Source organism: Melopsittacus undulatus, chromosome 1 (genome assembly GCF_012275295.1).
Source record: "Melopsittacus undulatus isolate bMelUnd1 chromosome 1, bMelUnd1.mat.Z, whole genome shotgun sequence".
Classification (NCBI taxonomy): Eukaryota; Metazoa; Chordata; class Aves; order Psittaciformes; family Psittaculidae; genus Melopsittacus; species Melopsittacus undulatus.
This window is the reverse complement of record NC_047527.1, coordinates 92191715-92206383: the sequence shown is the minus strand read 5'-3', so window position 1 is coordinate 92206383 and position 14669 is coordinate 92191715. Positions and strand designations below refer to the sequence as shown.

The window sequence follows — 14669 nt, the reverse complement described above, 5'->3', positions numbered from 1 at the left end:
GTTCTGTAAACTAAATCAGCAAAGATAATTTTAAAAATAAAGAACAGCAAAGCAAACCAATGCTCCCCCCGAGACTCCAGCTCCTCTTGCTGTACATTTATCTGGTAGAGGCTCAGCTGAATATGGCAGACAATGGTACAGAGCTGGGAACAAGAAGCTGGAGGAGAGCAGAAACTTAAACTGGCTTTGTCTCTTGAACAATTACAGTGAGGTTTTCTTAGAGCAACTGTTGCCAATGTCTGTTAGTCTGAAGCTTATTCATTCTGTCTCAGACCTGAAACAGAGCATACACACTTGAAACCCTACCAGTTTTTCCTCCTCCCCACCCCTGCAGAGGTAAAACTATTTCACCTGCAGCCTAATTAAAGATACAATATCTGCTTTCAGAATTTTCCTTTCTCTGTTTCTAATGTGTTCTCAGAAAGAGTTTGCTCACTAAAGTAGTTCTTCAGCTTTTAGAAATGAAGTGATTTCTATGGCTCTTGTCTGCTCTTTACTTTCTGATCTCTAATGCAAACTGATTTTTTTTTTGTAATTCATCCCTTTGCAATCCACAGAAGACCTAGGCAATAGTTCTTCAAGAGTGTTCTAGGAATAGAGCAAAGACTAGATAGTTATGTTTTCTATGCAAAAATGTTCTTCCTTCTACAGATGTACGTATTTTTCAAATTTTAAATTTGTTTGTTACTTCATGAGCTTTGCAGTCTGAATACACTGTAGGAACTATGCCATTTTAAAGGAGATTTGGTAGAACTTCTTTTAGAATATTCTCTACACTTCAGTATGCTTAAGAAATGTAAATTCAAACTGATTTTAAGTTAAGATAGCTAGAGGATTTCAGAACCTCCATGGAAGAGCTAGGAGGAGAGCGTAACATGAGAGCATATGTAGAAAGCTGAGTTGGATTCAAGTGTTAAATTACACAATATTGATACAAGAACAAATACATATTTGATTTTTTCAACATCATAAATTGAGAAAGCTTTCTAGATAGCAGGAGAATGCATAGCCTTCCATGAGGCAGAACATAACTCACTTTGAATTGTTCAGACTTCATCTTAAATGACTTTATAGCATTGTTGGCTGTGACACTTGCAGACTACATGTCCTAGAGATCTTCTTTGATCCCTTGCTGTGTTCTTCATAACAGACTGCCTGTATCTTTTTGGAGACATGAAGTAAATTTGGGCATAAAATCAGGTGTGAAACTCTACTGAAGGGTACTGGGCTGCTACAAGTTTCATATTTCATGTTGAATATTTCTTTCTGTGAAACTGATGCATATGGGTTGGTGTGGGGACCACATAATCTAAGAAATTATTGAGGGGTTTTTTGTTCTATTGATTCTTAATAGATTCAGGTTTGGAATTATAGTAATGGGTAAAAATTCCTGGATCACAGACTTTGCAGATCATTTTGCAGGGCGACATAGAGACCGTGGCCGAGGACCACATCCAGACGACTTTCGAGTATCACCAGCATGGAACCTCCACCACCTCCCTGGGCAGCTTGTGCAAGTGCTCTGTCACCCTCAGAGTGAAAAAGTGTTTTCTGATGTTCAGAGGGAACCTCTTGTGTTTCAGTTTCTGCCTCTGGTCACACCACTGGGCACCACTAAAAAGGAGTCTGGTTTTATCTCTTTGCACCTTCTCTTCAGGTGCTTATACACATTGATGAGGTTATTCCTTCAGCCTTCTCCAGACTGAACAGTGCCAGCTCTCTCAGTCTTTTCTCACAGGAAAAATGCTCTAGTCCCTAATTTTTAACTTTTAAATGTTTGGGGTTTTTTTGTTTGTTTTTTTTTTTTTTCCCTGATTCTGCTATTCTCTAGCATATAAAGCCAGGCTTCCTTAAGAACATAAATTCAACCATTTAGGATTCCATTAGATCTAGAAGAAGAATATGCTTAATACTGGATTCAAATACCATTTGCGTCTTTTAATCTGTGGTTTGTTAAGGTCATATATTCCAGTCATAAGATGATCCTGCAGAGATATTACTGTTATTGTTGCTACAGCTCTAAATCTTTCCTATATTGTTGTATATGAAGTGGTGTGTACTTAATTTTTCAGTCCAGGAAAATCTGGGGATCTTTTTCCACAGTCCTAGTTGTAGAAGTTGTATTAGAAGTCTGGAGTGTTTGTTGCTTCTCATTTATTTCTTACTGTGTAGTATGTGGTGAGGAGGTGGTTGTCATTACTACCAAGTGCATGTCACTACATATATAACATGATGCCTGCTAGACAGGTCTTGCCTGCAAGCTTTGCTATAAAAAAAGGAAATGTTTGTGGCTCGGAGTATAACATTTATACAAATTGTCATAAATCACAGCTCCCTGGGAAAAGGGGAGCCTGTTAAATTTTGTTGCTCTTGCCTCCCCTGTTGTATACGATGTGTTCTCTGACAAGGTATTCAGCCCAGTAACTCATTTACCTCTCTTAATGGGGCATGTATTGTAAAAAACCTCTCCACCAGAAAGGTGTCTAACCTCTGTCTGAAGCCCCCAGATGGAAAATCTGTGAGTGCTATTGCACTTGCCACCCTTCTCTGCCAGAAATTATCTGCTCACAGATCCTAAAATGAGTGTGGGTTGTGCCTTTCCTGCTAGGTTCAGTAACTCGGTGCTTGTTGTCTTCTCTTTGTGAACGTCATCTGCCTTGGCAGTTGTTCTCTTTTTGTTAACTGATAAACTCGGAGCACACACTGTGAAGAATTTTTTTTCTAGCCTTCGGGTGACTTTTGTGGTTCATTTCATGGCAGGCTAGGTTACTAGAGGTAACTGAGTTGCTGCTTAAGTGTTCTAGAGATAAGTGATCTTGCTTGTATGAGTGCTATACAAGAGTAAGGTCTCCTCAGTACTTTTAGGTGTTGGTCCTGCAACAAATCAGTACACCTTCCTCGCTTTGTCTGTTTATGTAGAGTTGATCTGAGTTTACATTCTTGGTTTGTTGTTCACACAATAAACCTTTTTTATCCCATGAATCATCACCACCTTTCTCTGCATAGTGTCCACCTTCTGGCAAATGGTAGCAGTTGTTAATGCTGTTAAAACAAATAATGTCATCTTCTCAAAGTCATCCAGTCATTCTCAGAGTTGCAGCCAGCTGACTTAGACTTTCTTCTGCAAAATCTTTTTAGTGAAGTGATGGAATTTGCTATGCTAATGTGTGTTGTCATCACACCTGGGGAAAATGTTGATCTTGAATACAAATTAATGAGCCGTATTTTCTTTCTGATAAGTTCACTTTATTCATGTCACTAAAAAAGCATGCTAAGATGAAACAAGACCAGTACTTTGTGCATTTTGCTGAGTCTTAGACAACTTTTCCATACAAAAGTTATACTTGAAGAATGCTGACGTACGTTTGCAGGGCTGTGTGAAAGGATGAAGTATCAAGCCCAGTTAGCATCTCTCTTGAAATCTCATTAGTAATATAAAGCAGAATGGTAATTTTCACTGTTGTATTAAAGAAATATGATAGTGATTCTTCAGGGTTCTCGTCTGTTATCCAGCCTGAGCACGTGGTCAGGCCTGCTACATTTTTATCTTCAGTAATTTCTCAGCTGTATCCTTGTTCTGATTGAATGAGAAAGATTATGCTTGCATCCCAGCAAATAGAGTGATGTCCCACCCACTCCCTAATGAGGTATTAGAACCCAGGGTCAGATCCAGTTTCTCAGTTAACACGGTTCGGTTCTTTCCAGTGTTTTCAGTTCTTTCCACTGACTAGAGACCTGTCTTGATCCTCTTCAGTGAAGCTGCTAATCACTATGTAGCAAATTGTAATGTAATTTTGAACAGGCAACGTAACAAAGTTGGATTTAACTTGTGAAAAGATGGAAGATACATTGCTTATCAAATTTCCTTCCCATGCCTTTGAAAGTGATCTGTCTTGCGATAAATACTGTATACAAGTGATAAAATAGCAATATTATTCTTCAAATAGCTCTGAGTGCTACCTGCACAACGGGTCTGTCTTCACTGCAGCCTAGTTTTTTGATGGTTCTTGGAGGCAGTATTTCTGAAGGCATTTCTGAGATGCTGTAGTGTTGAAAGGGAACATTTTCCATTCAGGTTGGAGAGCTAGGAGGCAGTTAATAGCTGGGAGCAGCTAACCCAAGTAACTGGTTGGTTGGGTGCGAGAGCCTCAACAGAGTATGTGCAAGGAGTTGAAATGCCAGTTAATGCTTGGGGTGTTTTTCTCCTCGAAAGCATTAGTAATAAATGAAATAGAACAAGGAGTACCTAATAAATGCCACAGGAATTTTTGTTAACACTTCTAGAATACGTTTCCACATTCAGGCTAAGAATTGTTCATTTGAGACTAGTTTTAAGAGCTAATAGATCTTGGGTTCCAAGACCTTTTTTCCTTCCCTCTTTTCCTGATACTGGCTAGTTACTACTCAGTTATATTCTTTCAGTTTTATTGAAAAGGAGTGAAAAAGAATTGTGTTTTTAAAGGGTCAGGACCACTTTGTAGCGTAACTACCTTTAGTAGGAATCATGAGGTAGACTTGCCTTTTTGTTATGAGTCTAACTGGATGTTACAAGAACAAGTGTAATATCCTTGTGATTGTGGTTGTGTTGTACTTCTAATAGGTGTAACACATTTTCATTGCAATAACTAGAGTCTCAGATAAATTTAAAGACTGGGGGAAAATAGATTGTTTAATATGGTAGGGGACAGGGTCCCGACAGTCAGGTTTGAGTTAGAGCCCTTATTGCAGAGTGGAGTGACGATTTTAGTAAGTTTTTTTGCCTTTTCAGTAAAGCAAATTAAAAATTAACTCAGATTTTTCTTTTGGTCAACTTTCTAGCAAAGTGACAGGTTAATCTCCTTACGGTGACTGTTCTGTTAAGCTGATGGCTGTTCACAAAGTGTCATGCTGTTGCATGTAGGACAGGTATCAGGACTTTTTTTGGGAGTCAGTAGAAGTTGTTTTGATGTGAATACCAAGGCTTCAGTGTAAAGTTTAGAACAGTTTGAACTTCAACAAATTGCTGGCATGGGAATAATAATGCTTTGGGCAGGAAAAATAGTCAGAACTTGGGAGTGAAGGTAAGTTAAGGACTAGTGGTGTTCCAGGGCAGTTGTCACATTGTTTTCCATCTTGTAAATGTCAGAATGTGATGTCTTTCACTTATTTTAATAGGCTTGTGTTGGTTTCACAACCTGTGGTGCACTTTTTTTTTGTTTTTTTTTTTCTGGGTAGTTCATTGCTGCCTTAGTGAATGGACTTAAGTTCTTGGAGTGGAACTGTGTTATGGTGAAATATGCAGACATTTTCTAGGTTTCTTTTGTGTCATGGAAGCCATTCTGCTACTGTAATGTCTATTTTGTGTAATTTGCTTGGCAGTAGTTGTCATTTTGATTTTGCTGTCTCTCTTTTCTTCCTTTGGATATGGTAGGTTTACAGTGAGTAGCACAGCTTTTTCATACAGTATTCCCTGCAGCTGAGAGCACAATGTATTTTTACAGTGTGCATCTGTTTCTAATGGTGTTTCTGATTATGATAAAGTACTACCTTATTATGCAGGGACTTGCTCGAATGGTTTTACTTGTTAAAATGTTTTTCTTTTGCTGTTCCTCAAAGGATTATTTTTCTTGTTTGTAAAGAGACTTTTGCTGGGTAGGAATGTTAGACATACAACAGCACATGTGCTGCCCACTTTATGCAAGAACATAAAATAACTAATTATCTATATTTGTGTATGTATGTGTGCTCATTTGGTATGTAAAGTAAGTCTTCCAGGAATCCTAGTATGGATTTGTGATGCCAGCTTCATTACTGAGCTCTACAGGAGGTGCCCAGCCATACAGAAAGATGGGACACTATTCCCTTAAGGGGCATTGCCCCTGCCGTTTCCTTTGATGTTCTTATGCATTTAGAAAAGAGAAGGGAAGAACAGGCAAATAAATGTGCTTTTTCTGTGTTCTTTATAGAGAAAATGGTGTCCTGCCAGTACTTTGCAGTACCTGATCAACTGAAACTGTTACTGTGGCAGACTTCGATCATTTTCTAGATAGGTGCTTTTGTTAAGTAGTAGAGTGTCCATTAATAATATATAGGCATGCTTTTTAAGATGCTTAGTATCAAGCCTGCAAGTAACAGCCTGAAGTGATAAACCATGAGACAAGGGAGAGTGCTAGAACTCCTTGATCTTCCTGTGAGGGTAGGTGAAACATCATCTCATTGCTTTTACATAATTTACGTTGTTTGTAATTTGGTGCGCTGAATGCCTCTGCTGCAACTGCTTTGAAAGCCTTGTGTACATGTCAAACAAGCAATGCAGTTACTTCAGGAAAGCAAGGTATGCTGGTTATGATGGTCCTACCACTGATTTGTTCCCTTGCACTCTGCAAGGCAAGCACACACTGCTGGTTATTTTGTTAGCCTGTATTGTAAGGCAGCCTTATTTAAAAAACAGCAAACAAGCAAACAAATGCTCAAAAAATGCTACACTATTTGTTTTGAACATCAGGCCTTTAGATTCCAGATATGCTGGAATGTAAAAGAGTATTATTTTTATCAGACAGATCTTTTCGATTTTTTTTTCAGCTCATCATATAAAAACTTGAGGACTCCTCAGTGATCCTGAGGAGCACATCAGTGACTATGTAGCCACCACATATAAACACTTAGGTATTTGGGAAAACAGGGAGTACCATGAATTTGCTGTGGTTGCACATATGACAAGAACAAAAAGGTATTTCAAAGTCAGTGTCTTAGATGGTAATTTCTGATGTAGTCAGCTTAGAAGAGCAAGCTGCAAAGTCACGTGTTTCATTCATCATCTGCTATAGATGCTGTGTGTGGTTACTTAACATAGCTGTGTATGATTGCTTCATCTTCATTAACTAATTGTGAGAAAGGAAAAGAATCCACTGAATACTTCCCAGAATGTGGAATAATTATAGTGCAATTGTGACCTACTTGGCTGCTTAGCACAGCCAAATTGGAGATGAATTGGGCTGTGAGGATGTTGTTCCAAAAAAATCTTAAGACCTGTTTTTCAAAGATGCCTTGTTCCTCTGTCTCCTTCAATGTGTAGTACCTGGTTTTATGCCTATGGTCTTGTTTTTAAATATACCTTGTCCATGCTGAAGGTGACTTTCTTGACTGGGAATGAGTGGGGTAATGAAACCCCAATGTATGGAATGGGGAGAAAAAATGGTTCTTTCAGGTTTTTGGTATATAAAAATGTTTTTCCTACTGTTAGAAGTGACATTTTGTCAACACTTGTAAAGGCACAAAAAATCAAGTGTGGATCTGAAAATGATTGAATCTTTAAGATTACAGTATTGTGTACTTCTGGATGCTCACAGTGCAAGAGTGTCTTCTGTTGCTTCCTATTGCATGTGACTAGTTTTCTAGTCAGAATATGTAATGCCAACTTACATCAACTTTTTGTATGACAAAGGGAGACTGCTGTGAAATAGTGTGGGTAGTTAAAAAAAGAAGAACCACCCTTTGCTGCCATTATTCTGCTAGCGAAGCACACTCTTATTGTATGCTGTCAGATGCAAGGGGTAAATGGTAGAGAAAAAATGTAGATGTAGACAGGAAGAGTTCTCACATGCTAACAGGGAAGATGAGAACTGACACTGTGAATCACTTCTCTTAGCAAATGTGAGAAGCATTAAGAGTTTGGTTTTAGCAAGAGACAACAGGGGAAAAAAATGTTTGCATTAGCACAGAGCTTTCTAGAAATCGGTTTTCTGCTTCTGGATAAAAATTTGAGGTAGCCACACTCTGTAATCTTGATGCCAAGCAGGACAGGAGAGGCTTAGTACTGTTGTAAAAGATAAAGCCTGAGTAGATATCTGCAGAGGACATACTGCTCAGTGAAGTTAGAAAATCATTCTAGTGATATTTTACTAAAGTCATAATGACTTAAGAGCAAAGGCAGGAGGAAGTTCAGAAGCTCATTGGGCGTTGTGGTCATTGAAATTCATACTTTTCCTTTGACCTATGAGAATATTTGACAGGCTCTTGGTGGTGTTTACCTTGGGTTTAAGTTATAGCGATGTGAATAAAGTCAGTCTTCCATCTGAGTGTGCAGATGGAAGATGCCCTTCATTACGTTAAACCAAAATCTACTGTTGTGTAGATGCATTACAAGGTTAGGTAACTGATAATTTCCTGAAGTGTGCTGGCTCTTTAGAGAGGATTTTATTGTCATTCAGCAGGTATACCTGCATGTTGTCATTGACACCATGGATGATAAGACATGGAATTAAGAATTCTAACTGTTGTATCTCTGATCTTTTGTCTGTTCCTTCTCTCTCTGCCCCCCCCCCCCCCCCCCCCCCCCACCCCGCTTCTTCTCCCTCCCAGCCCCAGGTGTGACATGGAATCACCACAGTTTTATAGTCAGCATTTGGTAAAAATTGAGACAAATTCACTTATATATGAAGTTGAAAGTTTCTGGTTTATGGGGAAGGAAAGAACCATGAAGCACATATTAAAACATTTTTTCTGTGAAAAATTGGTGGATCCTAATGCAGGTTTTATAGCACATCTTTAATCTGCTGCAGATGTGATTTCTGGTAAACTGTAAACAGTTTTTTATTTATTAGTCTGAGTCCTTTGAAGAAAGTATTTTTGGAGTGTCTCCACCTGAATCACTGCCAGGATAATGGTTACAGTGAGCTGGTTAGCTGGAATTTCCAAATAGCTTAAGAAATTCTATCCTGTAAGCCAGTATAGCTTAGTCCAGAGGCCTTGAGCATTTTGCTGCTGGTGATGCTAGCAGGTGACTTTTGGAGTTGTTAGTTTGGTCTTAATAGCCAAAGAGCTCAGAGCAGTAGAATGTCACATATGTTAGGAAGCTGCAGCTCCTGTTGCTTTGAAATTCAAAGGATTGGGGTGAACATCTTGCTTTCAACTGGAAAGCTCTGATATGCACCAGAAGTTTGAAAATTACTATTATACTTTTCTTAAAATGGGCATCAGAGGAAAATCAGAGGAAACCTCCTAAAAGTGGCTTATATTGCTTGACTAAATATCTTAAGAAATGTGTCAAACCATTTGTTTATTTTAGTGATGTTCTGTACCCTTTCCAATTGGGGCTTATAAGAATGATCTCAGAAAAAAATACAGTTGATACATTTTCTGTTGTTTTTTACTTCAATTAAACTGTTTAGGGCATCTGCTGAACCTGTACAGCAGTCTATCAGGAATTCCCTAGGAAAGCTAATGTATTCTGGAATTATTTTTCAAGATACGAGTGTATTTAAAAGCTTTGTAAAAAACTTTTGAATGGTTTTCCTTGAAGGAATTGGAAGCTTAGAGCTTGTGCTGGGCCTCTGGCTGGACAAGCTGATAACATTCAGCTTTCATCACATCAGAAAATTTATTCAAGTTAAAAACATTCAAGGTACAGCTAAATGTATTTTTCAATTAGAGAGCAGTGCATTCTGCTCAAGTTCTGAGGCACCCGGACAAGAGATAGTGATGAACTGAGCCTGTGTAGCCACTGTTAATGAAAGGCTACAGGTGAAATGAGCGGTTTGGTGCAGAGTCGAAGTGTGTTTGCGCTATACCAATGCGGTGTACCAGCTATGTAACTTCTGGTTTAGGCAGACATGTCATCTAAGGTAGCTGCTGAGACTAGGCAGAAAAGATTGCGTAAGATACGCTTGTGGATTTCTGTCTCTTCAGCTTTTTTTGCTGAGCTGTTGTATTGTGGGTTGCTAAGAAAACTGCTCAATGTGTTCTTCTTCACCAGACTTGGTGGAATCCGTATGTGCAGCCTGGCGGATGGAAGCAGGCCTTTGTCCCATGTGTTTCTGCATTGAGACTGTAGCTGCTTGATAGCTTTGAATTTTGTGTAGCATGTCATTTGCTGGGTAGATAGAGACCTTTCATCCATATCTGTATCTTAGAAACCTTACCATATTCTCTGCTTGTGCTTTGTCTGTAGACTTTACTGGTTGTTTTTTTTCCTATCCATCCATGTTTGTATGTTTTGTTGTTTTGTTTTTTTTGGTTGGGGTTTTTTTTTTCCTTGATGTGAAGAACAAGTGGAAATTTCTTCTGTGTATTACCTCAGGCCTATTTCAGTACATAATTTCGACATATGCCTAAGTTGTAGTTTTCATAAATGGCCAAAGTCAGTTTAATTCTGCACCATATTTTCACCTTCTCTCTTGCATTGGTATTAGCGAGCACGGGGCTATATAGCGAGACAGGGCAGCAATTTCACTTAAAACTAATCCTGCCAAAAAACCCCAAGGTGATTTAATTTGCTTTGTGGTCTTATGGCTGACAGCAGAAGCATAGAAGTATTTAAGGACAAGTTGAAGTACTCTGAGCTGGTGTCTTCTGTTTGGGGGTCTGTCATTTCTGTTTTATTTCTGCCCCAAACATTGGAGTTGTGTGTAAAGGGTAATGGTAATGGTGTTTATTTGTTGGCTTCCTGTGCTCTATGTAGGCTTTCTGTGGCTAGGGAAAACAAAACACAGGGTTATTTTTCTTCACAATTCTATGAGTTCTACAAGAAATATTTTTTTGACTCTTAACTTGGTCTTGCATGTGTAGCATTGCTAAAGTCAGTGGACCTTCATCCTGGGTGACCAAACAAACGCGAGCTGTGGTTTGACTTCGACAAAATGGATGGTTGTCTTCGTTCTAGAACCAAGTGCTGTTAGATTTGTATGCTTACAAGGAATCTGACATTTTCCTTTCTTTTTCATGTGGGTCTGTATTAGTAAAGTAGATACTTAAATGGTTTAAAAATCTGTGATGCATCATACAAATACCTTATGGTTTAATTATTCTTAAATATACTGTGGATTACAAAAAAAGTTCAGATGACAGTAATGATGTACACTAACTATGTTTCTCTTTCTTTGCTCCCTTCCCTTTATGTGAATGGTGTATTCGTACTTCTCATCATCGTCACTGATTTTTTTTGCCAATCACCCAGAAAACCACCTAAGGTAAGTGTTTTGTCTCTTTTTGCATTTTGTACCTGCTTGCAGATGTTGAACGATGTAGAAGTATTGGGCATATTGCTGTAGTATGTGATCAAATGCAGCTTTGATAAATGAAAATACATGAAAAAAATCCATTCCTCGTACTTTTAAGTGAAAGACTTTATAATTTCAGAAAAAAAACAGTTTAATCTGACTGACATTCAGGCAAAGCATAACTTGTTAAAGCTGTGACCAGGACAAACCATGATCTTAATGCATTCATAAAAACATTAGGAAGAGTAAATACATATAATGTGTGTCATGCTTGAAATTTAAAATAAAGATTGAGAACTACATCATGTCAGCATGTGCAAAACACTGCATTGGTGTTTTGCTTCAGAAATTTAATGATAATTTTGCCCTTTCTTTTGGTTGGTACTTTTTACAGCAGAAAGCTGTAGTTAGCTCTGAATGAGCTATTGCATTACGTCATATTATTTTCTTTCATTTGTGATCTTCAAGAAACAGTATATGCAAATCTGAGTTCTGCAGGTGCAGCAGAACATTCTGTAGGCCTTTTGGGAATAAAAATTGGGAGGCATAATCTATATATCTGTCTTGTATGGATATTTATGTACTTTATGGTTCAGGCAGCTATTCCATATGTGTGTGTGTATAAAAATAAAATCTAAATAGATATTGTTTTGATTAATTTTTTAATTTAAGGTCACAGCGGGTGACAATTAAAACCACTGATACTTCATTTTAAAATGGAAAGCTGTATTGATTTCTGCCTCATCCCCCAACTCTTGATTCAATTTCTTAAAATTATGAACCTGGTTTTTTTTTTTGTTTGTCAAAATTTTGGAAAGCATTTGATAAAGTTCTATTAATAATATTTGGTATTTAATACGAAAGAGTTTCATCATTGTTATTTTTTTTTAATGCAAAAAAAACCCTCCTTTCTGTTGTTTTAATTTCACAAAAACTTTTTTACAAGAGCATTCATTTTCTGTACTTCATCATTCGTGTTCCGTTACAAGCAGATAGTTATTCTTGCCATTCTGTAAAAGCTTAATTATAATCTTGCATTTCTTGGACAAAAACATTACAGCTGCAGCATATATGCCATGATGGTAGTAGCAGTGTTAGGTATAGTTAGATGCTCATTAACATCCTATAATACCTAAACTTATGATGTTGTATGAAATGTTTATCACTTTGAGATGGGAGGTGGCTCTCACTACCAGTGGAAGTAGACATATCTTTAAAGATATGAGATTGAATGTTTCTTGATCTATACAGTTTTTAGGGTGCTGCATGTAGTTGATCTTCAAATCAGTGTTTTTTAAAGTTTTCATAACTTTTGGAAGTTTCTTTGCTTTAATGAGCCAATTCATCATCTGTTGTGGATGAACTGTAATCTCAGTTCGACTTGGTAGCTCTGAAGCACTGGTAGCAACAGTTATATAAAAATATTAGGGTATTTTGCTATATCTACAAACATTGTGTTTATTACTTGGGCTTTTCCTGTAAGTTTCTGACAAAAGTAAAATGGCTGTTCTGAACTGAGATTTGTGAGCTGTTCCCTAGGCTAACTTCAGGTTGTCTGTTCCTGCTTCTTTAGGCCTGTGGTAGGTCTTGTGTTTGTAATTTCTGTAAAAACACAGAACATGATTAATTTGCCACCTATTGGTCAGATGGAAATGGCTATTAACCTTTAGTTGTGTATTTACAATATTTTGTAGCTACATAGACGGTATGTTAGGGATTATGTTCAGTCTGGGCAATGTATTGCTGAATACTGGAAGCCCAAGACTCTGCTTAGTCTATACTGAGGATTAGGCTTCAAAACAATGAATAATGAATGTGAAATTAGACTCCTTTTTAAACTAATTATGTAATTTGGCTTAATCTGGTAAGCACTTAATATTGGATATGGTACCCATTACCTGTAAATAGTTCACATAACTATACTTCAGTTTGTAAACTCGTAAAATTATTAATTCAAGCCATTGATTAGTAGCTGTAATGAAAGCAAGTTCTGCGGATTGTTGTTTTGGCTGTTTAAAATGTGACTACCCAACGGCTGTCTTTTCTGATTCTGTGAGAAGTTAATGCTGTGTAGTTGTCAGGTATAATGGCCCTTCTAGTTTAAAATGTGAAATGTCATTTAAAGCCACAGGTACAGGTGAATTTGAAACAAAACTCCGGATTTTTCCCTGATACAGTGGGTGCGTGGACCTGCATCAGTTTTGCTATGGAAGCCATAAGCTCTAGCTGCCTCCTTAGCAAAATATTAGCCAACAGCTGTCTTAAGTTGCTGTAGGTGTTTGCTGAAGAAATTTGGATCAAAGCCCTATGTCTTTACTTAAACTTTGGGGTTACCAGAACAATTATTTTATTTAATTTTTAATAGTTAATAACACTTTGAGTGTTGTTCTCTATAATGTAAAACTGGCCTGTGTAACTATTACAGGGGACTTTAAAAGGGGAAGTTTAGTTTGGATATAAGGAAGAAGTTCTTTACTCTGAGGGTGGTGAGGCACTGGAATGGGTTACCCAAAGAAGCTGTGAATGCTCTGTCCCTGGAAGTGTTCAAGGCCAGGTTGGACAGAGCCTTGAATGACATTGTTCAGTGTGAGGTGTCCCTGCCCATGGCAGGGGGGTTGGAACTAGATGATCTTAAGGTCCTTTCCAACCCTAACTATTCTATGATTCTATGATTCCATGTTCCCACTTACACTGACACTGGATACAGTAGTACCAGGATTCTAACATTTACTGGCTAATTCTTTCTCATAACTTTCCATTTTTATGGTGGTGATGTAATATTTGTGAGTTAAAATGCTTACAATGAATATACTTATACTTGTATACTTATTTTTACTATGGACTTCCAGTTGTGCAGGGTCTGTCCTGGTGAGTCACATTCTATTACTTGTAGTTGTGTTACTTGACTAGTTCTAGACGGCTGAAATGCAATGTCCAAGCTTTTTTACAACTGCTATACTACTCAGACTGGAAGTATTGTGCAGTTTCAAATGCTGAAATAATAGAGCTAGGGAAAAAATGACCCTGTTTTGTCCCTTTGCTCCACTTAAAATGTTTTGCTTAGAAGCTACTACCCTAGTGGGCAGGTTCTTGGCAGCTTCCTTTTATCTAGCTTTCTCTTTAGATGCTAGGATGAGGCATGAGGTACAGAATCTTGGAAAAATAAGACAGTTGTAAGGCTTGTTTCCTAGTTACCTCTGTAATTTAAAACCCCAGAATTATTTTGGGTCTGGTTGTGAGAACTGGCCAACACCTGTGTGAACTTACATCTGCTTGAGGTTCAACGCCTACCTGTGCAGACACTTCCCGTAGGTCTGTACCTGTCTTTCATGGTTTTCCCTTTTTGCTTACCTTCTGAAAATACATTCAGCTTCCTGGTTCAGTGGCTATGGAATTGACATCAGAGTAGTAGGAAAGTAGAAATACTTGCCCATATAGTCAGAGGCTTACTCAAAATGCTCAGAAAAGTAACTGTAAGTTCAGGAAATCTCAGTGGAGATGGAAGTAGCAACTTTAAACTTTGAATTTCAAACAAAAACATTTGCTTTTTTTCTTTTGATGTTAAACCACCTAAATGGAGTAGATTTTCCAAAATGTAGCTAAAAGCTAATTCAGAGAGAGAGCTCGAAGTTTAAAAAGTTCTGTTTGTGTGTCACATATCTCTCTCTCCAAATATGTTTCAATACTCTCCAA

General features: G+C 37.8%; 1 protein-coding gene across 4 annotated transcripts in view; it reads left to right on the top strand.

Annotated features, from left to right (window-relative positions):
* Positions 1-14669, top strand: part of KIF13A (kinesin family member 13A) — a 110698-nt gene that overhangs the window by 30229 nt on the left and 65800 nt on the right. For all 4 annotated transcript variants that reach the window (XM_034064124.1, XM_034063839.1, XM_034065074.1 and 1 more), the window contains exon 3: positions 10934-10946. In XM_034064124.1, coding sequence (XP_033920015.1) covers positions 10934-10946 — 13 coding nt within the window. The remainder of the gene's footprint in view (positions 1-10933; positions 10947-14669) is intronic.